This window comes from Lupinus angustifolius, chromosome LG18 (genome assembly GCF_001865875.1).
Source record: "Lupinus angustifolius cultivar Tanjil chromosome LG18, LupAngTanjil_v1.0, whole genome shotgun sequence".
NCBI lineage: Eukaryota > Viridiplantae > Streptophyta > Magnoliopsida > Fabales > Fabaceae > Lupinus > Lupinus angustifolius.
Window position 1 is genome coordinate 14,256,013 of NC_032026.1, and position 26,678 is coordinate 14,282,690.

Here is a 26,678-nt window from a genome sequence, read left to right on the forward strand (position 1 = left end):
TGGAAACTACTTACCAAAACCATAACATTATAATTTCAATAATTGTTGTGAACCCAAAAATTTGAAGCATCAATTAACAAGTATAACATCTCACTTTATCTTAAAAATTTACATAATTGAAATTCATAAGTAAAAAAATGTACACGTTACATGCTCCTATTGTACTATACCTACTCCCTAAGATGTATATATTCTTTTGTGACATATGAGTGATTTTTATTTTTGGGAAAATGAAGTTTACTTTTTAAACCGCTTGGATCAGAGATTTAACCTTTGTAATTGAATAGGACGCATGCTGCAGCAAAGGACATCCAAATAGTACTCATATATATTCTTATTGACCCATGTATTAACCTAATTAATGAAAGTTCGCCAATGCAACAGAAAAACCCTATAAATCTCGGGTGCATGCTCATATACATATTGATCAGCAGGGTGTTAAGGACACACAACTTAATTGCTATGGCAAACTGTTTTGGCATACACCATATATACAAGTTATATCATTATGCTACATGTATAAGCTAAGGCTTATTATCAAAAGCTAGCAAGATCCTGAAAAACTAAACCATTGGGTGTTCTTTTATATCAAACTAATACTATACGTAACTTCTAAATACTTTCCATTCCATTCCATTCTCACAATGCATATATACCTGTGTGTGAAGATGCATGGCTTAATGGCTTCTCTTGCTGAAAGAGATTTCTCCTTCTAAATGGTAATTACAGGTACCAGTATACCACATCCACAAACCACATGCGTCTTCTTGGAAAATGCCACATACTGAAGCGTGTTTCAAATGTTTATGGTTTATATATTTAAGTACCTAATCTTGGATGTGGCTTAAGGGCATAAAAGTAGTTCTATATATGTATAGGTGTTATATATTCAGTGTTGACCGGGTATGAAATTCTTGTGTCGGAAGCAATGCATATGGCACGACACAATCATTAAGCGTGCTCTCATCAACTTAATCATATATAGTGAAGGTGGACTCAACTGTAGTCAGAAGTAGTACTTATGACTTGCACAAAAAGAGAGGAAGTGGGAGAGAGATAAGCATGCTTGCCAGAAGATGACAAGAATTCTCTCATGGATTACAAGTGGAAATGATTTATCAAGAAAGTGTTCCTTTATGATCGTTCCTTTGACTTGGAACCCTACTCTATTCTCGTTAAGAGATTTTGTTCCTAACATAATAGAGAGATTAACAGGCCATTCACATTGATAAGGTCTGTGATTAATTTTTGGGGTCATTCAAAATCTATAGTTTAGATGTGTCCATGACCATGTAATATAATTCCCCATGCTTTAGCGACTAAGGTGGCAATACTATTAGGAAAACAAATTTTTATACTAGATTGGACACCAAGAGTGAGATTTAAAGCTAAAAATGTGGGGTCTTAAAACACCAGAATTTTGTCAGTGATTTTTCAAGTTGGTTTTTGAGTCGCTCATCTGTATTAATTTATATGCTTGGTGTGCACAGTTGATTCATCAATTTTTGAAAGGGTTCAAGGTCCCTTAATACATTCTTTCTTTTGTTTATAAAAAATGCAAAGGGCTTAAAGGAATTAAGAAATAAGTACACGTACACCATATTTCACGCAGTAAATACTCAGTCATATATTCTCTAAATTTGAGAAGCAATTATAAGTTTCATGTATATACCAAATGATAATAGAAAGCTTAACAAACAATGATAATAGAAAGGTTTTCAAGCGTAGACCAGGTGGTCCAATCTTCTCACTACTAATATAATAAGATAAAATAAGCCGCACAAAAACCAAGAGCAAGAAGCTGTAATGGTAAAAGGGTACATTCTGAATGAAATGTTGGGAAAAACTACCCCATAAAGGGAGACATGTAATTCTCGGTTTATCATTGATGTTCACTCTTCTTTTTGTTTGTTTATAAAGGGAGGGGAAAGGCTGAAGAAAAAGACAAAGGAAAAGTAAACTAAATACTCCTACTTCCAAGGAAAATTATAATTTATGTGAGTTCAGATCTTGGCTTGTGAGTGAGAGTTGGGCTCTAAATTATTCATTCAAATTTGGCCTAAGTTGATCTTTCACTTGTAAGGCCTCTCTGATCAAAATCCAGAGGTGGATAAAATATCAATGGAGATATACTACTACTCTACTAGATGAAATAACAAAGACATAAGCTTAATACAGTAAAAGAATTGAGTGACATTTAATCAAGTAATTCATAAAAAATGTAGAAACATTATTTTTATACAGAAAGTGTGATCCATATCATTGGAGATATACTACTACTCTACTAGATGAATTTTTCCGGCGCACAGAATCATGAGATGAATGTTTCCTCTGCTAATTGCACAAAGGAAATATCTGAGAAAGCTTGGTCATTGTGCATATATCTCATGCTAAGCATAAATATGGTCTCTTTAACACAAGTATATGCACTGAAAGAAAAAGGAACTAAAGAGGTCTGGGAAACCTTAACCACAGTAGCTGTTAAGAAAAGTGCTTCTTGTACACTCAGTATTCAACACCTGACTAGATACAGTACCAGGGTATAAATGTGGCTGGATGATTTATATACCATATACCAAGCTGTAATAATTGAATTGTATGAATAAATAGTATATAGTTTGAGAGTTGTAATCAGTGTTCAAATAAAAGAAGTCAAGTGCAATATTTGGGTAGAGAAGGTGGGTTATATGACCAACTACACTTGGTTACATGCTCAGTCTGGATAAACACAACCCATCCCTCCAATATTGGAGATGCAAGGACAGATTACCCTTAACTTGGTATAAATGTGATGCTCACATGCATTGTGGATCTTAACTAATTCAGACAGAATATTCAAAAAAAGTTATTCAATCTTGCTTTCAAGGATGGATATTCCTGTAGATTTAAAAATTCTGCAGTAATTTATCTGAAGAATGAAAGCCTATCCAATTCATAGTTTATCCTATATAATCCGGCATTTCAACCATCTGGAGAACATAATGGAATCTATCCAAGATTAATTAGGTCATAACAAGGTTCAAGCGTTTTATTTGAACAGTGACTATAGGAAGTTAACAATGTTCAATTTGTAGATTTTTATTTTCTGATCATAACTGGTGATTGTGTAAAGGAACTATAAATATAATAAATGACACAAATGATACCTTCATATTGGAATTGGAGTGAGAATTTGATCTGACAATATCTCCTTTACCAAAAATAAATATGGATTTTTAAGATAAATGTAAACAAGAAATCGATCTTCGAGGATCATAACAGCATTGTCATATGGATGAGAGACCATGACCAAAACACATAGGATAAATCTATATTCTCAGCAAATATGGAAGTATATCTTACATGGGGGAAAGGTTGGCTGCACAATAATAGGTTCCTCTTTGCTGAAAAGAGACCTAACTATCCCACAGAGACACAGAACAATTAGGGTAGTTCAAGAAAGAGCTTCATTTGTTTAATGCGAATATGCTCTCAGAAGTCCAAAGGCAAATGATGCCTCACTTGTACTCAGATACATGTACACGAATGTGGCCATGCAATAGTGATTATACCAAGTATTACTATTTTGCCTCGCAGAGACCTGTTGAATCATCACAGAAACCATCTCGGTTGAGCAGTTTCTGTGGGGGAGCACTTAACAGGGGAGATGATGGAGATCCGTAAGCATTTCTTCGTTTGTTCCCGCAACCTAAGCTTGTTCGTGTGCTTACTCCTGTCACAGGATTTGTGCCACTGGCATACTTGCATAGAGCCTACACAATTTAATCAAATGCATACATAACTAAATACAAGTGTCAAGTTTAAGCCGTTAAGTTAAGACAGGTGAACATAAATGACTTTGAAGACCAGTAGTGTTAATACTCGAGTTTTAACATAAGATTGGACACAAGACTCTGTTAAAACTCTACCTTGGGTGCCTTCAAATATCAAACATTACCAGACACACGATGAGTTGCCTTGGGAAAGCATTTAAGTCACATTCATACATATTCTAAGCAATCAACGGTTATACCTGCTTTTGGGTAAGGTCCAACACAGCATCACTGAAGTCAGCACCTTCGATGATGGCACCTCCAAGGTCACTACGTGTGAGAACTGTTCTCACCAGAATGGCATTCATGAGATTGGCTTCGTTAAGAACCTGTAGACCCCAAACAAGAATATCAGTTAAACAAATAAAAGAATAACTATAATAGACCAATTTATACATAAAATTCATCAATTAGATGAAAGTTACCATGCGATCCATCAATGTATCACTGAAATCGGCACCTGAAAAATGTCCAATGAAATGAGGCATTGAAAGATGGAAATCACATTTAACAAGAAACGCAGGAATGTTTGAGCAGAGAAACTGTAGAGTTACATGAGATCAAAAAAGCAACACTTTCTGTGTTAATGTGAAGATCTAAGTCTAAATTATGACTTACAAGGGAAAAAAATTCAGTTTGTCTTGGGTCCAAACAGAATCTATTAGATGAATGAATTAGATAATTCGAGTCAACTGTGGGTCTAGAAAAACTTATCATGTGAATAAATTGAGCTTTGTCTTATACTCCTATAACCCAATAATAGTTAATTTTTTGTTCAAATATATTTTAAGGACATTAATTGCCTTTGAGTTGCATGTATTCAACTAGCAACAAGCTTTTACCTGTAAAATTTGCCTTGTATGCAACAGCTTTTTCAAGGTATGCACCATTGAAAGTTGAACCACTAAAATCAGATTCTCTCATATCAGCAGCTGTGAAATTGGCTCTTCTGTACCACTCATTTAGAATTATCATGAATACAGGGAACTAAATTTCCACTTATAAGACTATATATAGTTGCCTTTGATTTCGAACATATTGAACTAGCACATTCCACTTTCCTCTTAAAAACAAAGTAGTCCACTTTCCTACACTACACTTAGTGCATTCAGTAGACCAAAAAATCTCAGTTGGTAATTCATAACTAAATTGCATAGCACAAAACAAATTAAAATGAAGTTGAACAAAAATAATGCATAACTAAATTATACAGCACAAGACCCAGTTGAGAAAAAAGATTACCTGAAATTTTCGTTGACGTGTACTGCATTCCTGCATATAAATAGCCATAGAAAAAATAAACGAGTTCAATTTTGTTTTACTATCTCATACCCTTTAGAATTTGAACCTAACAATTAGATGAAAAATGAATGAAACAAACTTAAGGTCTGCAGAACCAAATTGAGCAGCAGAGCCAATTCCAAATTCACCCCTCACATCAGCCTCAAACTTATTAAGATCAGCAAGGGCAGATATGTCAGAACTGAAAGCAATAACCGCCGTTGCCAGCGTTGCTGAAAGCAGTTTTCTCCATTTATTGGATTCTGCGTGCATTCAAAATCTCAGTGATAAAAAAATAATAGTACTAGAAATGTGAAGAATAAAGGAAAGGTACTAACGTTGAGAGTGATATCTGTGTGAGTTAATTTGCGAGACTAGAGTAAATGGTTTTGAATGAGAATGAGTAATGTTGGAAGTTGATGATAATTGGAGAGAAAGAGAAGTAATGGAAAGTGAATTAAGGGCCATAAGAAGAAGGAAGAGGTAGAAATGATTTAGGTGTAAGAAATAAGTGAGAAATGAGGAAGGAGAAGGAAGTTCAGAAATTCATCATCATAGAATGAGTGGTGGTAACAAGTGGCACACGTGTTCCACCGTTATCTGTTTCCTCGGAACGCCAAGTTAATACTATCATTGGACTTAGAGATTCTGTATGCAATACAAAAAAAGTATGTAGGAATATAAATTTTAATAAAATTTATGGTGAAATTATTTTTTTATTCATTGGGCCTAACCCAATAGAATGAATTACACTACAATTAATCTAGAGGGAGACTTCCATTACATTAGCAATTAAGACTTTTTTTGGGTATGAACAATGATATTTTTTCATGTTTTTTGGTACTACCAATAATATCTTCTAACCCTTTGGATACATAAATGTCACTTCCAACAAATGTTGCTTTCAGGAATTAAATTTTTAACATTGTTGTCATTATAAAATGTAGTAAAATCGTACACTATTAGAACAACATCTTGTTAGTATTAGCAATTGGAACTTTTAATCTTGGACTGATTTAGGTATTCATGCACACACAAAAATCAAAGAACATAATTGTTTGATCCTTCTTCGAAGTTTGTAAATCTGTAACATATGTGGATATAAATTATTTTAGTTTGTATTAGTTAAATCAAATAACATGATTATTTCAAACTCAAAGTCATGAAATCTAATCTAGAGGGCGTAAATGTTAAAATGTTGGATGCGAAAATTGAGACCCAATAAAGCTAGGGTTAAGGAAATTGAATGTTATATTGGACCGGGCCTGTGCGGCGAGAGGAACAACAATTAACTAATTAACCCTCCATTTGGGAGCAAATAGCTGGGAAATGGGTTCGTGAATTGTATTGAACTGAAAAGAAAACGAATCAATTGCAGGAATTTGCGACTGAAACTTTGTACAAATTCATTGCATTTACGAACATGTGGAGGTTACCTCGATTCTCTTATCTCGTGAGTTTCCTTCTCTCTCTCACACACACACACACACTCTATTTGGTCTCCATTTTTTTCTGATATGAACGTTTCCTCAAAATATTTATGTTACTGTGTGATTATTACAGGTTAATAGATTGAATCAAGTTAGGGCAATTAATTTAGGGGTTAAAGTTAATCATGCTTGTTACAGTGAACTATCCACTCCTCAATCCCATTTGAACCCTTCACATTCTCAGGTATCTAAATATAACAATTACTTACCTAACTGTTTAATGTTTTTGCAGTTACACATTTCCACATATGCTGATAGAAAGTTGAATTAATTTTTGTAGCAGATAAAAGGTAATACTCCTGGAGAGACAGCAAAGAATTATATTGGTCAAAATGTATCTAGAAAAGATAAGACAAAGTATCTTATTAACACAGTAAGTTTACTGATTATTAATGTGTTTCGTAGCTATAGCCGATTACGCCTGTTTGGTCAATATGTTAAACTATTTTGGTTTAATTTGATGTGTTTGAACCAAACTATATGCAGCTTTTTGATCTTAACGATAGTAAGGAGGCTATTTATGGTGCTCTTGATGCCTGGGTTGCATGGGAGCAAAACTTTCCCATCGCCTCGTTGAAAAGGATATTGACTGTTCTTGAGAAGGAGCAGCAGTGGCATAGGGTTGTTCAGGTATTACTACTGCTGCTTACTTTTTCTTCTTATGCTTTAAACTTGTCACAACTAAGCATTGCTCAATAACGAAAGAGAACATGGAAAAGGGGACAATGGAAAGAAACTTACCCAGAGGCTAATAAGTAATATCTAATGTTAGTGGGGATGCATTTGCAATACAAGTGATAATGGAATTGGATAATGTTGCCTATATCAGACTAGGCATTTATATTTTTATCTTCAGTTCTAATAGGTCGAATTGCCCTTCCTATCTTATTAACTTTTGTGCTTGAACCTTGAAATAAAATCAGATATAACATATTACTAGAAGTCCTGTCCTATGATTCTAAACAAAAGATAAACATTGAATGATTGGTTAGATGGGTCTTTCGTACTTCAGAAAAAATGACGTTGTGCTATGGAGTTTATCAATTTTGTAAAGGTTAATTTAAACATCCCAATGATCGGGCACTTTTTTAGTTTGCAGAAGTTTTTTAATACTGTGTTTTTCTGTCTAGAGGTTGAACAATTGTATGGCCTTATGCTGATAAAGTTATAATTTTATGTCTTCTCTATGCCATGTCTTGAATTAGCCTTGTCTGTTAGCATGTTAGTTTTAGGATTATTTCGAGTTGTGAATAAAATATTTCGGACTTATTTACTTAGAGCTTTTGGGAAAATGAAAATCCAAAGTGGAGTTCCAGTTGACCTTAGTATTATTAAGTAAATTACTTTTGTGTTTTATTATCCTTTCCAAGGTAATTAAATGGATGCTGAGCAAGGGGCAAGGAACCACAATGGGAACGTATGGTCAATTGATACGAGCTTTGGATATGGACCATAGAGTGGGAGAAGCACACAAATTTTGGGATATGAAAGTTGGCACTGATTTGCATTCAGTTCCTTGGCAGTTGTGCCATCTCATGATATCAGTATATTACCGAAACAACATGTTGGAAGATCTTGTTAGAGTAAGCTTTCTATTATGATGTTCTTATATATCATATCTGATTAGTGATACTACCCACTTAAGTGTTAGATGTGCTTGAGCTGATGGCATGTTGATCCCTATGTACATTCTTTATTGAATCTTGATAGTGAAATAAGGGAAATTTGGTTGTTGATAGATTTCATTTCGACGGTGTCAATTGATCCATGTAGTAGGCCTCTTTTACGAGAATAATGCTTGTTTATTGCTGTGTGCTATTATAGGCTAATATTGGATAGAGTTATATATGCTAAACCTTAGACTGATACACAGTTAACCTTTGTTTCATGTTATTGTCCTTTTGGTATAAAGCTTTTCAAGGGACTGGAAGCTTTTGATCGTAAGCCTCGGGATAAAGCAATCATTCAGAAAGTGGCAAATGCATATGAGATGTTAGGCTTACTTCAAGAAAAAGAGAAGGTACTGGATAAATATAGCTATGTTTTCACAGAGGAAGGACTGGGCAAGAAAAATAGCAGGAAGTCATCGAAGTCGAAGAAAATTCCTCTTGTGACTAAGAAAGAGGAATACAAGGAATCTGGAGAGTCCTCATCCGAGGAACAGTAAGGGCCAGGTAGTCTCATCATTTTTACACCAGTAAATTTCTTTATTTAATTGGGTTTTGATCTGAAAATGTTATGGTTCCAACACTGCCAGATTAAAATTTTCAGGTACATGCTGCACTTGTGTTATAGTTTCATTCCAAAAGAAATGCATTTGGTTTCTGGACAGAGAACTGATTCCAATCTTCCCTATTCAGCTCATTTTCTGAAGAAAGAATTCAAGGCTGTTTAAATTTTGACTGTTTGAATTCCAAAAGTGAGATCTCATGATTTGCAGCCAAGATGTTTGAGGATTTAAGTGTTATATTGTTTGTAATAGCATCATCAACAGGAGCCGTTCACAATGCACACTTAAATGGAATGCACCAGAGTTTCATCAACTTCTGACCATTGGATGTATAGAAACTGTGTCTTATGGTTGAGATCAAGTGCTTGTTACCTATTGAGCTGGTTTTTGTTAATGGAAAGCATCTAAAAAATGTGTTCACAAAGCAATCATGTGACGATTGATGAATCATAAAGTTATTCTGAACAAATATTTAAATTTCTACTTTTAAATATATTTTTCTTATTTTCTTATGTGATCATTATTATTCTTAAGACTGATCTGAGTGCAGAGCTCATGGCTTAGGGACTTGGTGAATCAAATAATTACCAAAATCCTTTTGCGCTTGGTCAGCCAAGTCATCATCATCCCATACATCACGGTAAGACTCCGGACGCAAGACCCTGTTCTTAGATGTGGCATTATACATTTCTACTCTCCATTCCTCAATAGCAGGAAACCCACATTGATCTGATACCCAGTTATCGTAGTCCCACTGCAATGACACAATCCCAAACATATCTATCAGGTGTCTTTCTGAGGTCACCATATAAGTCTCAATGATTTAGAATTTAAATAGAAGCCAGGTAGGTACAAATAAGAAGTACCTGAAGATCGGGCATTTTATGAGTGTAACGTTTAGGTGTGCCAGATGCTTCAAGTGAGGAGTAAAATGCTTCAACATCTTCGGTCATTTTCTCTTTTGAAGGAAGTGCAATGCGATTAGACAAAGTTCTAGCTATCCAATTGCTCTGCCGTTCGAACAAGGAGAAGGGAGCAACCTGACATTTAACATGTAGCCACTTTATAATATGAACAAATCGGAAATTGAGCTAACAATGACGAAAAACTACGCACCATCCAAGGCAACCCAACAAATGAAAGCCAAGGGGCCAACTCTGGTGGGAAAACATGCTGGTAAAGTGGTCCTACACGGTTGTCATCCACAGTGACTGCACCCTTGGTTTGAAGGAAAGGGAAATCATACTTATACCTAGAAAAGGAACAACACTCATCAACATTGATTCAGCTTTTTGTTTTCTTTCAGTTTTCCATCTCAATTGCAGGTTATTCATGCAAAAATTCAACAGCAACTGAGTAAAATAAAATGGAGAAATGCTCAGAATATACCCAGTGCAATGTACAATGAAGTCGGCGTTGACTGCCTTTCCATCTTGGAAAACCACTGGACTTCCATGAGCACTCTCAATCTGCGATATTTAACAAATACAAGCGTTTCAGACCAACCACCATTCCTTACAGCAGATGTTAAACTGATTGGTGGATAATAATAATAATTGTCATCCAATTATCACCATGGATGATAGGTTTTACCGTAGAATGAAGCCACATGTTATCATGGCCAGGCACTTTTCCGAGCTTATCTTCTTTAATTGACCTATCAGCAATGTGTACTTCTTTAGCAACTGTGGCGATTTCTCGAGAGAGATCAACAGCACTAGCAGCACCACCTATTATAACTACAACCTGCCCAAAGTAGAAGTGGAAAAACTAAATCAGATCATGTCAAAATGAAGTTTGTTATTGCTGATCAGTCTCCTTCTTACGATGTAACTCCAAAAGGTTAAATTGCATATCGATAATTCCATGGCGAATTCGTCATGGACGACATTGGTTGCCCTCCAATGACAGTGTTGATCCCCTTTCCTAAGAAGTTTCTATCCTGCCCTCTTCCTCTTTCAGTTGCAGGCAAAGCACTAAGGTAGATGATGGTGAGTAAATTGGAAGAGAAAGTGAAACTGTTGCCACAGATTCAAGTGAACGTTGTACTTTTTTTCATATAAATAATCAGGGAGAGAAGATAATAGCATGTTATCATTAGTCCTTTCATCTTCCTTGCAAATGGATATAATTCCTAACTTCTCAAATTGAAAACACATTGATGGGGCATCAAAGGAAGATAAACATGATATATTTGCACAAGCCAGATATTTCAGCATTGAATCCCAATGCATGCACATCTCAATTTAAAAACAAAATATCTGACAAATATACCAAAAACAATATATGACAAAAAAGGATATTTTAAGGGAGCCAGAAAGTATTAGCATTAAAGCAAAGACAAAAACTACTCTAGCAGATACAAAACAGTAATATATGTAGAATTAGAAGATTAAGGAACCCGGCACATACTTGATCTTTAAAGGGCTTAGGTGTCCTATAATTATGGCTATGCATCTGCTGCCCTCGCCATGCATTAATGCCTGCAAAGAGTGTAAAAGGGAACAAACAAGATTTATATTAGTATAGATAGCATGAATGAGACTCTCTCCATTAATGGAGAGAGAAGTTGTTGATTTTATACTTAGTTTCAAATAGAGAAATGTTATATCATTATATTTTAATAAATAAAAATATCATATATATTATTTTTTCCTTTACTTTTGATGTACCTCATTCTCCATTAATGGAGAGGATATTTAACCATATGTCTGATGTTCAGTGGCTTAACATTTCATGAAATTTTTGAAAGCAAAAAATCAAATGATTAATGGAGAATTTCATATTAAATTATTATCTTTTTTGTAAAATCTTTTACAGAACAGATATTTAATTTAAGAGTAATTTCATGACTAAATATTATTAGAGAAGCTTATCTAATAATTTTTTAAATATAAAATTTCCAAAATAATATATGTGAAAGCAGTTTGAACCTGAACTGGTTTTTGGGCTCTATAATGTTAACTGCAATATCATACAATGAGTTACCTTACACCTATGACAGAGGGAATGTCACCTATTAAGGAACATATAAAATTCGCTATCCAAAGTTTAGGAATTGCTCTTGAATCTAACTTGATCCTCAAGACTTACTCATCATAAATAGCCATACCTTATATTTGTTTTGTTGCTCATTTCACTCATATTACAACCTCTCTTACATGAGGGTGTTCTAATACTAATAGATCAACATCATAGCAGTAAAAGAAAATAAAACGACGATTTGAATCAATGACCTCTAGGCCAGGTTATATTAATGCTTATCGTCTTCATTTTAGCACATGAATTAATTCTTTTTTAAAAAGATATTTAGATCATGAACGCGAAATCAATAGGCAGAGAGATGAACTCGGTTGTTCTAGGTGCTGAAATAAGTTATAAACATTGGACCTAGCCGTATTCTCAATATCATATTTTTGGAGGATCTGGCCGATATTATAACTTTCTTTATAATTAAATAAGATCATAAATTTCGACTAAAAAAATAAAAGCATAAGTTTGATGAAACTAACTCAACTTTGGCAATTAAAATATAAAAACAATATTAATGATTTGTGTCCGTTTCATCAGGCAAAAATTATTTTGAAATAACATTAAAGTCAATAAAAAATTTGTTTAAAATTTTAAATAAATTAAATAATGATCACTAATAGCAGCGACAACGTAGCATACAAATAAGACGGGGAAAGAAAATAACCAGGGATATGAGCAATTCGAGGCTGAACGTGATGTCCATTGCAAATAACAACGGCATCGTAAATCTCAACCACGTATTCATTATTCAATTTCAACGGTTTAGATTTCACCCTCCATTTCCCTCCTTCACCCAATTCAACAAGCACAACCTCTGTCTCTAACCTCACCAATTCACCGATTCCGAAATCAACAGCGAAATCTTGCAAATACATCAACACCTCTCTATGACTCGGGAACCTTCTAGAATCTCTCCCTTTCTCATCTCGCTTTATGAACGGGTAATCTCTAAACCCCATACATTCCCGAGGCAGATTGGTTCGGAGCGAATCGTAGAGGCTCGAGTGGACCACGTTCCGGTTTGGATCCAAACCAAGCGGGTCCGATTCCACGTTTGGATTGTAAACCCATGTCCCTCCAATTTGGTTCCCTCGCTCGAATACTACAACCTCGTGGCCTTCTCGTCGGAGCTCGCGTGCGGTAACCAGACCGGCGGCTCCGGCGCCGATCACGGCGACATGACGCCGTGTGATTGCGGTTGACATAAATGGTGGGAGGCAAGGTGTGACGGATTTGATTGGTATGCTATGTGCCGCGGGGGATTCAGGTTTGTTCGTTTAATGGGAGGAATTTTTTATACAAAAATAATTAACAAACCAAACCACATTTTAATATCCTAAATTGCCCTTTCCCCTTGATTTTATCTATATTTATTATATTATTTATCATTTATTTGAATTTTTTATTTAATAGTTAATAATAAAAATGTATCTGGTAAAAAATCTCCACTTCACTCTTCAACAACCCACTTCAGAAAACACCCCAAACTCCCCACTTCTTATAGTGTCAATTCAAGTTCAATTTGATATCGTATTCCTTTTCGTCAAACCTATAATACGTGTTTTCGTAAGGGTGGGTTCGTGAGCCTATGCAATATCTTTTGGTACGGTAAAAGGTTCTTATAAAAGTATTTTTTTCTTTAACTTCGTCATTTAGTCATGAAAGCTTGAATTTTTGCAAATTTACAAATTAGTGACGTCAGTATAATTTATGTTGTAGGTTAAACTTGTTCATCATTAATACATGAAGGTTCAAGAATTAACTTGTAATTAAAAGCTTAGTTGTTTAGTTTTTGAAAAGTTAAAAACAGCGAATTTGTAGTAGGCAATTAGAAGATCGTGAGCTTGTCTTATCATTCCAAATTAATAAGTTTGATAGCTGTCTCTTAGTCACCAACTTTTAACCGACTCTATACATAGGACATATTGCAATATTGCATAGCTTGTTTTAGTGGGAAAGTGAGTAGGAAAGAGAATCAAAGAAAAATAGAGAGAAACTTCAATGAGGTTAGTGAAGCTTTGAGAGGGTTGTAGTGATAGTTTATGTGTGAAATTTAGTTATAAATAATTACCAAAATATTTGAGTGAATTATTATTCCTTCAATGCAAATATTTGTGTATATTATATTTTCTTCCCATAGCATTTTTTCTAAAAGCAAATTTAATTTTAATTGTCAACATTCGGTCTGAGAGCTAGTTGTAGAAAAAAATGGCAACAAGTTCGGATATAGGAGCAAGTCAAGTTCAAACAACTATCTTCATGTTTGATGGGATATCAAATTTTGTCACGTGGAAACGATTGATGGAGCTGTGTTTAACAACTAGTAGGTATGGAAAAATTATCAAGAAAAGTTTTGTTGAATCAACTAAAGAAGATAAAAGAAAATTTGATGAACAAGTTGAGAAAGAGTGCATGTTCAATGAAAAAATTTATTTCTAATATGTAAATTCATGGAACTGATTGTTTTTGAGAAAATTTTCCATGCCAAAATAGCAAAAAATGCTTGAGAAATTTTGCTCAAAGCTTATGAAACTGTCGACCCAGTCAAATGAACGAGGTTACAAGGCTTAAAACGGTAGTTCGAGCTGATGGAGCAAGGAAGAGAGGAAAATATTCGTGATTATTTTTCACAAACAGAGAATTTCGTGAACGAAATGAAATCCAACGATAATGACATAAAGGAGAAAGAAGTTACAGAGAAAATTATGCGCACCCTTTCATTTCATTTTGATTATGTGGTAGGAGCCATTGGAGAAGCAAAAAATCTCACCACATTGACTCAAAATGATTTGCAAATATCTTTAGAGTCACGAGAGATGATGTATCACATATCAAATTTTACATTTGAACAATTTTTAAAAGGTCAAGCAAATGTGATAAATGAAAAATGTAATAAGAAGAAATATAACACAAACAAATATTTGTTTTGAAGGAACAATGATTCACTCAAACATTATATATGTTATATTTTTTTCTAAAGGCAATTTCAATTTTAATTGCCAACAATTTATCAAGCTGTAAATTCACACCTTGTGCCCTTGTATCCGAATAAGAATATCTCTAGTATTAGAAAGAGAAGATTTTTATTTTTGTATTTGTGTTTTTACTGATAAAAGTGTTATTATAATGTCATCTTATTTTTTTTCTTTTGTTTTTCTACTACTGATCCATACTCCTTATGTCAGCTTTTAACGTGCCTTGATGCAACCTGTTCTTATTTCATGAACTTCATTAGAAACTCTGAATTGTATTTGTACAGTGGAGCCCCTCAACCATGATTAAAATTTTGTAGATTAATGAAAAACTCTAATATGAGGAAAGGGTTGATAAGAGAATAAGATATTAAACGCATCATCAACCAAATATGGCAGGTTTCTCCCTTAAGACACTATATTTATCGGCTTCTTATTGTGGCCCGTGAGCCAATCCATTCAAGCCCGTGATCCACATGGGCTTAGCCCATACGGGTATATATAATGTGAACAAGCCTGGCCTGTTGAAGAGTGGGCTGGGCTGACCTGAATACTTATCTCTTCCTCTGTTTACGCTTCTAAATGATTTTTGTGAATAATTGATAGGGCCGTGAACGTTTTTATGGGAAGCCCTTGTATCTTGTATGTGTTGGTGAAGTATTTAGAGATGTGAGGTCCCCTTGAATAAGTTTCATTGGTTGGCCCAAACAATGAAGATATAGATTTGGTGAAATTTTATTTTTAATTTTTAATATTCATAAAAGATAATAGAAAATATATATTTTTAAATAATATAAAAGCTCAACTTTACCTTATCAGTTTAAGCTTTTCAAACATCAACCTCATCATTTAATGCACGTTTTTTTACACATAAACAAGCTATTGTCATAAAAAAGAGAATAATATATACATAATTAGTGTAAATATTAATATTATTCATCATTCATTTATATTATTTTTTAAAAAGTCAATGATAATTAAAAATGAATGATAATTGATAGACTAACAATATATAATTTTTTTGCATAGTTTGTGCATACATTTTTTCTCTCTATAAAACCATTAAATATAGATCTTACGTAGAACTTTTCACCTCTCCCATAACAAGAAAAGACGTTGGATACTTTTCTCTTTGATAAACCACTTGAGTTTTTAGAGCCAAATTTCATGAACCATTTATTGATCAATTTTGTCGAATAACTCATAAAGTTTTTAGAATTCAATAACAGTTCGGCCTCTTGTTTTGAAATGTGGCCAAGTGGCCAGGGCTTACACTCATAGACAACAAAAGACCACTTGGAGAAACTGAGAATGTGGTGAACCGCAACCCGAAAAGGAAGAATTAATTATATCACGCAAACATACACAAAAAGTCAAAGTTATTGTCTATTTTTTATTCATGTGAAAAATAAAAATTCAAAACGAGAATACTAACTATTAAGGAGGTTAAAATTGAAAAGGACTTTAGAAAAAGGCAAATGGAAAGAAACGTAGCCAGTAGCAACTGGGATTTTTTTGGTACTAAAGAGTATATTTTCACTCTTTTTAACTAATAAATTAATCTCTTTTGGAGTACGTGGTTATCTCTCTTAATAAATATTATTCTCAGAAATCGAACATAACATTTTAGTCATCCTAAGATTTTGGAGGAACTTACACCACTTGACGAATACTAGGATTGTGAGAGATAAATGTGATGGAGTTACAAGTTACTAGGTAGTTAATTGTCATTTAATATTTGTGTGGCATTTCATTATCAAAGAAGGTTGAACCTTGGGTCGGACCCCATTGCGTAACTTGTGCTACACTTCCCTATAAGTCTATCTTACCCAAAATTTCAGCTCTTGAATTTGACAGTGGGACCGTTTTCTCATTACAACAAGGCATTCAACAAGTCCAAATCATCCCTTTATTATATTGTATTTCTACCGTTTTCTTTCTATCCACAATCTCCACTATATTTCACTTCATTTAAAATCCACTCTTTAATTAATTGGACTGTCTTTTTAAGGGGCATGACACAGAATACTTTATATTAGTTTGTGAGGTAGATTTTGAAGGAAAAAAGAATTGGAAATGAAAGTTTGAGAGACATAAAATTTACTTATGAAATGACTTTCAAACCCTCATTTTTCATTCTTTCCCTCCAAAATTCAATTTATAAACAAACTCATTGTGTGTTTTACTTATTTTTTTAGGAAAGATAAATTACATGAATATAGGTAGATGATCTTCCGAAATATAGAGACAAGTAATCACTTTTGCACTTACATATAGAAGAAAAAATGTCATTTTATTATATTTTAAAAATAAAAGTGTGAAATTACATTACATTTTTTTCTCTTGAATATATTTTTCTCTCCACTATCAATATCTCAGAAGTGATCCTAACTCATGAATATAAATGACTGCAATTTCGATAAGTTTCATACAACCATCGTCCAGTAGAGGCATGTAAAAAAAGTGAGGCAAAATAAAAGCATTATAAATAGAAAAAGTTTACTGTTTATCATCAAAACATAATAAAGTTCGTTGTTTATCATTAAAACATAATAAAGTATTTGTTTATCCTTTAAGAGGATTGGATTTGCTCTTATATGTTTCTAACTCATTGCCAAGTTCATTTTCACGAACACTGAGTGTACATTCATGTTCATATTATGAGTTCTTTGGGTTTAGTTATTCATGGGACTAGAGATCTCTCTTGTTTTGAGAGGCTTCTAAGGAATTTTCTTATTATCTCAACCCTAGTGTAAGTCTAGCCAAGATTAAAACATTAATAATACTATGGAATCTTCCTATCACATGTGAAACATCTTCTCCTTTCATCATAAAGAGATCTTAAATGTAACAGGTTCGTTGGTTGATCTCTAACGTTGTTAATATGTGTAACAACCAATATTGATTTTGCACGGTTGCTGTTTGCATTTGACAAAACATATTTCCTTTTTTAGATACTGTTTATTAAGCTAGGGTAGTGAATCACTTTGTATTTTATCCTTAACTCAATAACCTGATTGCTTTTGAAAATTAGACCTTTTCATAACTCTTAATATTTGTGTAGGAAAGAAATAAAAGTATATAAACTTGATAAAATATAATTGTTAGCTTAGTGTTTCCTTAGAGGAGTAGAGGACTTCAAGAGGAAGATGAATGAACTCTTCACTTGTTAGACATGTGATCCATTGATAAGATGAATAATAAATATGTATTTACTTAATAATTTTTATAGATAATCAATCACCAAGAAATTATTGGTGTAAGACTACTAGATCTTCAGTATAACAAAAAAAAATTAAGAGTTGAATTCTTGAGGACAACACTTGTTGAGAAATGTAACCATGAATCCCAAAGAGATTTATTCTTTATCCAAAAAGATTGAGGAATACTACTAATTGTACAAAAAAAAATCACCAATTTAACATCAACATTAATGTATAGTTTACATCCAAACATATAACATATATTCTTTACACATTTCACTTACTTAACAAAGTGAATCTTAAAAGACATCAAATATTAATTATTAAAAATTAAATACACAACTACCAAAAACAATACATAGCAAGCTTAATGAAATACAATACTACGTATTAACCAAAGAAATGGAAAAGGGAAAGAATTGCATTCCAGAGTGCAATAAAAGTTGATGGGTTCAATATCTCAACACAAGCAACAAACCTATGTTCCAATGAAAACAATCAGAAAATATTAGTAGAGGATGAACGGTAAAAGTTATTTTTTTCTTTGTTTTCATTACAATTTATAAATGATAAGAAAACAAGGCAATACAGCACGCGATTCAAACACAAACAACTCGCCGTTATCTCCACTCACTGAGTCAAACCCAACTCGCCCTTCTAACAACGAGTCCATGAACCCTTCTTGCTTTGATACCCGACCCGCTATAACCCGGCACACCAACATGGCCCTTGTTCCCCTCCCTCCGCCGGAGCTCTCATGGGCACCGCCGCTGCCGGAAAACGTGCAAACCGCCGATCCTTTCCCACCAGGAAACGACCACGCACAAGCTCCGCCGTAGGGACCACCGCTGGAAGTGGGACCCAGGCAGTGAAATCGCATCACCTCATTCCCATCCGCCACACACCGCGCATTCTCCTCCCAGCTTCCGCCACGTGTCGGGCTACCCGACCCAGAACGATTCTTCACCGCTTCACGATACTCCTCGAACCTTGACACTGTTCTTGGAGCGTTGTGAACCTTGAATATCATCTCGACCCGACCCAAGAACGGTTTCGGGCCCCAACTCGTGTGAAAGATAATCTCCAAAACATTCCGTGAAGGATGCCCTTCCTTAACCTCAGTTAAAGAAGGGAATCGAGCTTCCGCCGCCGCAGGAGTACGGTCAGTAATGACGGCGCTGCTTTGAGAGCGGTTGATGGTGGTGGTTCTGGCTGGGCTTTCAAATTCTGATTTATTTGTTGTTGGGTATCTGGAGCTTGGGTGTTTCTGTAACGGTACTCTAGGCTTGGGCTTGGGCTTGGGCTTTTTAGAGTCAGGCTTTGTTGTTGTTTTATCAACGACGTCTTTGATGTTCTGAATTGTGTTTCTACAACTAGCAGTGGGTTTGAGGTGTTTAGCGTTTGGATGATAAACGTCTTCAAATGCTTTTGATTTGCATTGCAATGACTTAACCCAACCACTCGCCATTACATCAACACATTCACTAATATCTTAAACCTTTGTGTGGTTTTGTGACATATTGTTTGTGTTGTGTTATTCAAAACAAAACAGAGGAGGAATGGAAGAGGCATGGCGCCATAATAAATGGATTTTAGGGTTATTGGTTGGGAAATCACGGTTCTGCCCTTTTGGAATTACTACTCCACGTGGATTCTGTCTGTCTCCTTCTTCTTCGGTAGTTCTCGTAAACAACAATTTCCATTAATTAGGAAAACAAAATATCATCACAAGTTGGATTTGGTGTTATATGCTATTGTGAATCCTCCACGCATATTCAATCACCACGTTTTGATTTTATTCACTATCATTTTCATGCTGGGCTTATGCACTATTGTTATTTACATATTTATCTCACAACCTTAATTAGTTTCTTTCACGTTCTGTATTCTTAATATATATTTTTATATAACCATTCATATCTTCTGCCTAATTGGGTGTTTTTCTTAACAAGTGTTAGTAACAAGATTCAAAAAAAAAAAACTTTAATCTTTTGCTCATTTTGTGAATCTAATGACATTACACAACTATACTAACATATTCTTGATTTTGTATTGTTAACTCATTCTTAAGAATATTCTTACTTTGTTTTTATTGTATCATTTTTATTTTATGTATTCTCTTATTAAATAAGAACAATGAGAGAGAACAAAAACATGTATATGTTTAATTAATAAATGATATAGGTTATGAGACGTAAATAAAAATGATATTTATTATTGTTGAATAAAGTAGATGTTATTCTTATTTTATAAATTAAATAATAAATTATAAAATATATCAAACCTAAAATGAGAATAGATATCTTGCTTGGAGGTGCTTTTGTAATTAAGATACTTTTAAAGTGAAATATATTCGTAAAATAAATAGAAGTATTAAAAAAGAGTCTACAAGATAAGGTGGAACTCCTTAAATAGATTTAATGAACGTGTAATGGTTCGAGAGTCAACATCCATAATGAAGATAGTATTAAAAAATGTGTTTATCATATTTGTTAGGGTCCTTCTCGTCTTTTGCTTGGTGCATAGTTTTACTCTATTCGTTTCTAAACTATAACTTTTAATAATATATAATTAATATACGAGTTTAAAATCTATATACCGATAATATAAAGTTTTTTATACTATCGTCATATCATCTATCATTAATTTGTAATATTATTGTTTGAAAGTCAATATTAACTAACATATAAATGATATGACTTTGCTCATAGTATAAAAACAATTACATTGTTAATATATACATATTAACTCTTTAATATATTAGTCTCTTATGTCTTTTAGAGTGAATATTCAACTTAGTCTTTCTAAATTTTGCTAGTACCAAGTTGATCTTGGAGAAATTAAAATTTTTAAACAAATATTTAAATACCACAAAATGTAAATTAGAATAGTCTCTAGTAGGGAGGTTATATCAAATGTTAAGAATGACTAATTTGATTAATTTTTATATTTTTTTGTTGAAGAAATTTAGGTTTTTCAATTTATCATATATCAAATTATATATCAAATTGTTACACACAAAAATCTTATGGAAGTAAAATGAGTCTGAACTTTTAAATTAACATTGTTTCGAAGAGTTTTATTTCAATGTTTTGTCATAGGACGTTCCGCCTCTCACACCTCCCTATCATTAGCGTTGATGTCCTTCGGTGAGTCCATCAATGAGTCCTTCACTTCTCAGAAATGAGTTATCGCATTCTCACCACTAGCAATAAACACCATCAACAACTTTTTCGGGTGCAACTCCAAAATCCCATCCCATATTGATAATATATGTTGTCGCTCATTGCTAGGTGAAACCTAATTCTTCAACAAGCGTATATCAGTTCCAATCCTTGTCTTGTAACCCATCTCATCTACCTACCCATAAGTCACAATGTGAACATATCAACATTGGACTTAGATTCCGTTAGAGTAATCATCTTTTGATCTATGTAGCTTATCCTACATAGTCGATTAAAGCTCATATATAATCACTTACATTTTTATATTTACAATTGTCTAGTATATAATTAATTTTGTAAAAATAATTTACAGTTAGAGAGAGACCGTATTAGTGAAATCTTTTCCATGTTTGTTTTGTTTTTCTTTCAGCTCTTAACAAAAGTGCAGGGTTTGGGTGGAAAAGATTTAAAAATACATGAGAGTTTGGAGTGGAACAATTGGGGTGGGGAATAGAAGAATGGAAATACCACTAGAATAGAAACTGGGACAGAGTAGCTAGGGACAAAGCATATAAATAAGCGCTGAATTTTAAACTAGTAAAACGACAAGATTTCTTCAACTTTTCTAATTTTGTTTTTTTTGTTAGTTTGTGCTCTTCCCTTAGATAAAGTGAGAAGTAATTAAAGATGCTAATCTCTCCATCCTTAGTTTCAACTTTATAAGTTTTTTTATTTAATTCTTATAGATTAAGAAAAACGGGCAAAAATAGCTATTACTCTGATATTTATAGAAAAGCGTCTATAACATTACAAAATCATTCCTTAATTTATTTGTGAGAAAAATGAATGGTCCATTGGAATATAAATGGAGAAATAAATATTAACTGTAATTATTCCAGATAAAGTATAATTTAAATAAATTGTCCACTTAAAAAATATAATCAAGAATCATGTATTATCTTGTGTATTTTTAATAGAAATCTTTTATATCCACTATTCTATGTTATATATTTATTACTAATAAGAAACAAACACTTCATTAAATATTTTATGTATTGTTTTTTAACTTTTTTTTTAATGACATAACTATTTCTTTTTCATCCCAAAGATAGTGACATAAAATAGTATGTATAGAAGATTTCTATTTGTTTGCAGTAAGTACAGTAAAATATTTTTAAACAACATGATACACTTGGACATGATTGAATATTTGGTAGGAGCATTGAGTTTTTTAGTTTAAGGTGATACTTAATTTATAAGATTTTATACTGAGTTAAGTTCTGTTTAAATCCTAAAATTGGTTATTATGTTGAGAGTTGGGTCACATTTACCTGTAATTGAATTAATGTATAGTATGAAATATCTATCGAAGAATGAAGCTTCTAAAAGAAAGAAAAATGATATCATTAAGTTAATGATAATATAGCTAAAGCTTTCATGCACGTCTACCCATAAAAACAATTACATTAGGAATCTCACATTTAATAAAAAAAAAAGAAGTTTAATATGATACTTAAATTATGAGATCCACCAACCTACTAAACCAAGATTTAGTTTAATATGCTTAAATTTTATCAATATTTAAAAACACACTAAGATTAAGTTATTGAGATACTGTGTATGGAATGCCTCGTGTATATTGTTTATGAATTACCTGCAGTAACTACTCTAAGTACTGACTCGCTGTTCATAACTTATTGGGACAATGGCCTCTGGTTACATTAGAAGTAGACAATCATATTGATATTATAAAACTTATCTATAATATTATGACTTCTTGATACCATTTTCAACCATCGAAAGGTCCAAATCTTAAGGATATGCGCCTGAATATGCACAAAACAGCAAGGGCAGATTAAGTTGGAGTCAAAAGTTACAATTTCAATAACACCAGTAAATACTGCACAAGTGCGTTTTATTATTACACAAGATTCTTTTGCCTGCAAGCAAAATAAAAAGAAGTGCATATACAAAAGGAATATATACATATATTCTATCAGAAAAAAATGTATCTACTGAACATATAAGAGTTATATATTGTCGGTCTATTCTCTATCATTCGTTTTAAATATCATCGACTCTTCAAAAAACTAATACAAAAGAGTGATAAATAATATACCAACTGTATATAAATCTTTACACTAATAGTACATATATATTACACTCGTATTATATACATAATGTATATAATATATGTTGTCAGCCTTTGCTCTCACGCCTGCAGATTCTATTCAACCTTAGCTCCGGGAGATGCGTACCTAGTGTGATTCAAATTCAATACTATTCAACAACGACTTCTAAAATGTGTATAAGCTTTTTAACTCTTATTTATTTATTACTAGTCTTTTCGTTCTGGTCTTTTTGGTAAGGTTGTTTCCTTTTTTGGGTCTAAATGATTATACATTCCCCACTAATATTCAAAGCCACTAGGATCAAATTCAAAGAACTAAATTATAAATCATCTCCACACTAAAAAACCTTAAAAAATAAAAATGATACTCCATACAAAAGTTAATATATTAAGCCATTTAGGTGGTATACCCCTTGAAACACTGAACCAAAAAAGAAAAAGAAAAGTTTCAACAATTTCAGGTTTGGAGTGAGTTACAAGTGAGACAAGAATGAGTTTGAGTTAACAAAAGTAGAAACCAAATCTAGCATGGCTTTTGTTAAAAGAAATGGAGAATTATTTTCTTCCCTACTAATCATATTGCCTTATGGAAAAAGTAGATTTTGTAAATAAGTAAGTCTTAACTGTGGTAGTTGATAACAGGGACCCATCTTTCTGGTCAAATAACTTATGAATGGATGGCTTAAAGCATTGCAATTTGAAAGTTTCCCTGCCATGTCAACACATACACCTAGAAAATAAAAAAGTTCAAGAAGGAAGAATTTGGATCCTAGGATAAAATTGCTTCAAAGTGAGTACTCGATAAGAGTCTATCTAACATTATTCAATGATATCATACCTTAAAAAATAAAGTGTATTATAACTTTTAATTCACTGAATGATTTTATGGTGTATATTAAGGGTATTATCTAGTCCAGCAATGTTCATTTAATGTGTCTATCTTACATTATAGAATCTAATTTGCATAAATCTAAATCAATTATGAAGTTAATTTATTAATGAAATGTAATCATTTCAATCATTTGTTATATCCAAATGTCTAGATTGATGCATATTAAGTTACATTAGAAAAGTCGAAACCTTTTTTAACGGATAGTCAAAAGTTAATTCTTCTTGAAGAGTAAAAATTATTTAAGTAAATTTTAACTTTATCAACAAAATCTTATATATTTCCTTTCAACACAATAGAATCGTTTAAAAATGAAAAAAAAAACTCATATTGAATTTTATAATGAGAAATTATCAGTTACCAAAAGTGAATTGTATAAGACAAATAGAATAGAAATGTTATCGAGAAGTGTTAACCTTCATTTTTTGATTAGTTTTATTTTTGTATTCTTAAACTATACCTTTAAAATACTTATTAACTCAATCCATATGTAAATCTAAGGCAAGATATCCGGGACATGTCGTAATTTTGACTGATGTCTCGAAAATGAATTGAGTTTTTTCATTATTGCATCTTTCAAATCTCACATGCTATATGTTGCTTTTGTTGGAAACAAAACAGACAATAGATTGTTCATTGCGCTATATCCATTATTCAAATAAATCATTAATCTGACCATAAAAAGCTTCTTCACATCAAGGGTTTTCTTAGCTATAGATAATACATTGAGATTATTTAAATAATTTTTTATATTACTAAACTATTTTTATACATATAAGAAAATATTACGTTTAACAAATTTAATTATACAAAGCGGTTGGTTGATAAATGATTTGAAGGTTCTATGAGCAAACGGTTTAAAAATAGAGACCATGAGAAAATACTAAGAAATTTAAATAAAAGAAAATTTGAGTTGTGAAGACGTAAGAGTGAGTAGAAAAATAAAAAAACCTAACTAGAAATCTGGAATGGACTATGTTTAGGCCCGATGAGAAATTTTATATGGGCTATTGGGCCTTTTCAAGGCTGCAATCGGTTTACTGCAGAGGCCCAACTACCAACAGACAATGTCTCAAATTTTTAAAACTGTACTTACCTAATTGGCTGATAAATTTGGAAATCTTGGAGTTGGAGTTGGTGTGGCAGTGTTACCACAAAATCTTGAAAGTGATAGAGAAAATCAAAGAAAAAACAAAGTGTAATAACACTTATATCTTTTATTTATATTGAGACTACATTAATACCCTTAAAATTATAAACCAAGTATATAACTTCTCTCATGTACTGAAGATGATATTGATTCGTGTTACCAAGCTGGGAGGTGAGCTCTTTGGAATTCAGCTTATCAATGTTGTGTGTAAAGACTCATTAACAAGACCGGAAGATATAAGATTGAAAAGTCATATATGAACATCTAAAACATGTGATCATAACATAGATGCAAGATTGAAAAGTCATATATGAACATCTAAAACATGTGATCATAACATAAATCATAACATCATACTAAACATTAAAAAATTAAGCATAAACATTTATTTACATATGTATGGTGACTATGTAGTCGTGCAACATATCAACAATAGTGGGTGAAGAGTTTTCTCGATCATAATGATTTTGGCAGGCTTAGGAAAATTGTCTCATGATGTGAAGCACACCAAGAGTGGTTTCAGACAAAAAAAAAATATGTCTTATTGTTGAAAGAGAAATGTTATATACAAAAAAGTGGTCCATTTGGTTGTTGAGATTTGTTTTGAAGGGAGAGGTTCATTTAGTGTATAATGCTACTAGACAAAATGAATAATGATCATAACAACACATCATATTATCTTCATTCATTTTTAAGTATTTTTTTAAGATTGCAATGAACCTATAAAGAATTGTAATTATTATATTAATTTGTATTAATTTTTTGTAATCTTAAAAAATATATTCATATTTATCTTAATTTTCACCTAAAATGACACTTAAAAAGAAATAAAGGTAGTATTCAATAGTATAGATTTATGCATTATAAGCAAAATGATGTAATTTAAAAGGTGGACATTTTTAATGCTAAAAACTAAAAAATACAATAATTGAGAGATTGTTGTAGTCGAAGTCCTCAAAATTTTGGTGATAACATTAGAAAACTGGAAAAGACTATCTTGGGTGAACAATGATCATTTCTATTGTTAGAAAGATAAGTGATTGTTTTTTCCAATGTTTATAATACAAAATTGTGATTTTATAGTAAATAAAAGAATAAAAATATTATTAAATATTATCTTTTGTGTGTTATTATGTGACACTTGCCTCTCTATTAGTGGAAGATCTTACTCATCTTATGCCAAAGTGTAACAACAGCCATTGCCTTAATTTTCACGTTGCAGAGCTACAATTTCATAAAACAGACTGGATAGGAGTACCGAAAAATAATGCTTATGAAGCATTGTGATGCATGCTAATGGGTTATGAAGATTAAGTGGTAGTA

At 32.6% G+C, this 26,678-nt stretch overlaps 4 protein-coding genes across 11 annotated transcripts; 1 reads left to right on the forward strand and 3 right to left on the reverse strand.

Moving 5' to 3' along the window:
* On the reverse strand, positions 3,228-5,683 carry LOC109333437 (thylakoid lumenal protein TL20.3, chloroplastic). Its single transcript, XM_019568923.1, has 7 exons — positions 5,432-5,683; positions 5,197-5,356; positions 5,055-5,087; positions 4,655-4,761; positions 4,238-4,272; positions 4,013-4,141; positions 3,228-3,752 (listed from the first exon to the last, which is right to left on the reverse strand). Exons 1-7 carry the CDS (start codon positions 5,559-5,561, stop codon positions 3,561-3,563), a joined length of 786 nt encoding a protein of 261 aa, XP_019424468.1. The 5' UTR covers positions 5,562-5,683; the 3' UTR covers positions 3,228-3,560.
* LOC109333325 (pentatricopeptide repeat-containing protein At4g18975, chloroplastic) lies at positions 6,374-9,317 on the forward strand. 8 transcript variants are annotated; one of them, XR_002105998.1, is made up of 8 exons: positions 6,374-6,546; positions 6,657-6,767; positions 6,864-6,956; positions 7,070-7,213; positions 7,954-8,166; positions 8,496-8,757; positions 8,855-8,913; positions 8,995-9,317. XR_002105998.1 is itself a non-coding variant. In XM_019568760.1 (8 exons), the coding sequence occupies exons 1-6, from the start codon at positions 6,517-6,519 to the stop codon at positions 8,748-8,750; spliced, it is 846 nt and encodes a 281-aa protein (XP_019424305.1). In that variant the 5' UTR covers positions 6,374-6,516; the 3' UTR covers positions 8,751-8,757; positions 8,841-8,854; positions 9,024-9,317. The 8 variants fall into 8 exon arrangements, 6 of the variants coding, with proteins under 6 accessions (XP_019424305.1, XP_019424302.1, XP_019424301.1 ...); XR_002105999.1 differs by having other exon boundaries at positions 9,001-9,317; XM_019568760.1 differs by lacking the exon at positions 8,855-8,913 and adding an exon at positions 8,841-8,854 and having other exon boundaries at positions 9,024-9,317.
* On the reverse strand, positions 9,333-13,194 carry LOC109333324 (flavin-containing monooxygenase FMO GS-OX-like 2). The gene is made up of 8 exons (XM_019568754.1): positions 13,082-13,194; positions 12,511-13,051; positions 11,226-11,296; positions 10,407-10,559; positions 10,203-10,282; positions 9,930-10,065; positions 9,680-9,853; positions 9,333-9,567 (listed from the first exon to the last, which is right to left on the reverse strand). Exons 2-8 carry the CDS (start codon positions 13,049-13,051, stop codon positions 9,367-9,369), a joined length of 1,356 nt encoding a protein of 451 aa, XP_019424299.1. The 5' UTR covers positions 13,082-13,194; the 3' UTR covers positions 9,333-9,366.
* On the reverse strand, positions 18,339-19,571 carry LOC109332240. Its single transcript, XM_019567152.1, has one exon. The coding sequence runs from the start codon at positions 19,487-19,489 to the stop codon at positions 18,575-18,577; it is 915 nt and encodes a 304-aa protein (XP_019422697.1). The 5' UTR covers positions 19,490-19,571; the 3' UTR covers positions 18,339-18,574.

Coding starts and splice junctions, on each gene's coding strand:
- LOC109332240 (XM_019567152.1), bottom strand. CDS start 19,489: ATGGCGAGTGGTTGGGTTAAGTCATTGCAATGCAAATCAAAAGCATTT.
- LOC109333325 (XM_019568757.1), top strand. CDS start 6,517: ATGTGGAGGTTACCTCGATTCTCTTATCTC. Junction 6,768..6,863: donor TGAACCCTTCACATTCTCAG/GTATCTAAATAT, acceptor TAATTTTTGTAG/CAGATAAAAGGTAATACTCC. Junction 6,957..7,069: donor CAAAGTATCTTATTAACACA/GTAAGTTTACTG, acceptor AACTATATGCAG/CTTTTTGATCTTAACGATAG.
- LOC109333437 (XM_019568923.1), bottom strand. CDS start 5,561: ATGGCCCTTAATTCACTTTCCATTACTTCTCTTTCTCTCCAATTATCA. Junction 5,357..5,431: donor ACACAGATATCACTCTCAAC/GTTAGTACCTTT, acceptor GAATGCACGCAG/AATCCAATAAATGGAGAAAA. Junction 5,088..5,196: donor CAATTTGGTTCTGCAGACCT/TAAGTTTGTTTC, acceptor GCTATTTATATG/CAGGAATGCAGTACACGTCA.
- LOC109333324 (XM_019568754.1), bottom strand. CDS start 13,051: ATGTCAACCGCAATCACACGGCGTCATGTCGCCGTGATCGGCGCCGGA. Junction 11,297..12,510: donor TCGAATTGCTCATATCCCTG/GTTATTTTCTTT, acceptor CACTCTTTGCAG/GCATTAATGCATGGCGAGGG. Junction 10,560..11,225: donor CTAAGCCCTTTAAAGATCAA/GTATGTGCCGGG, acceptor TACTTTGGGCAG/GTTGTAGTTATAATAGGTGG.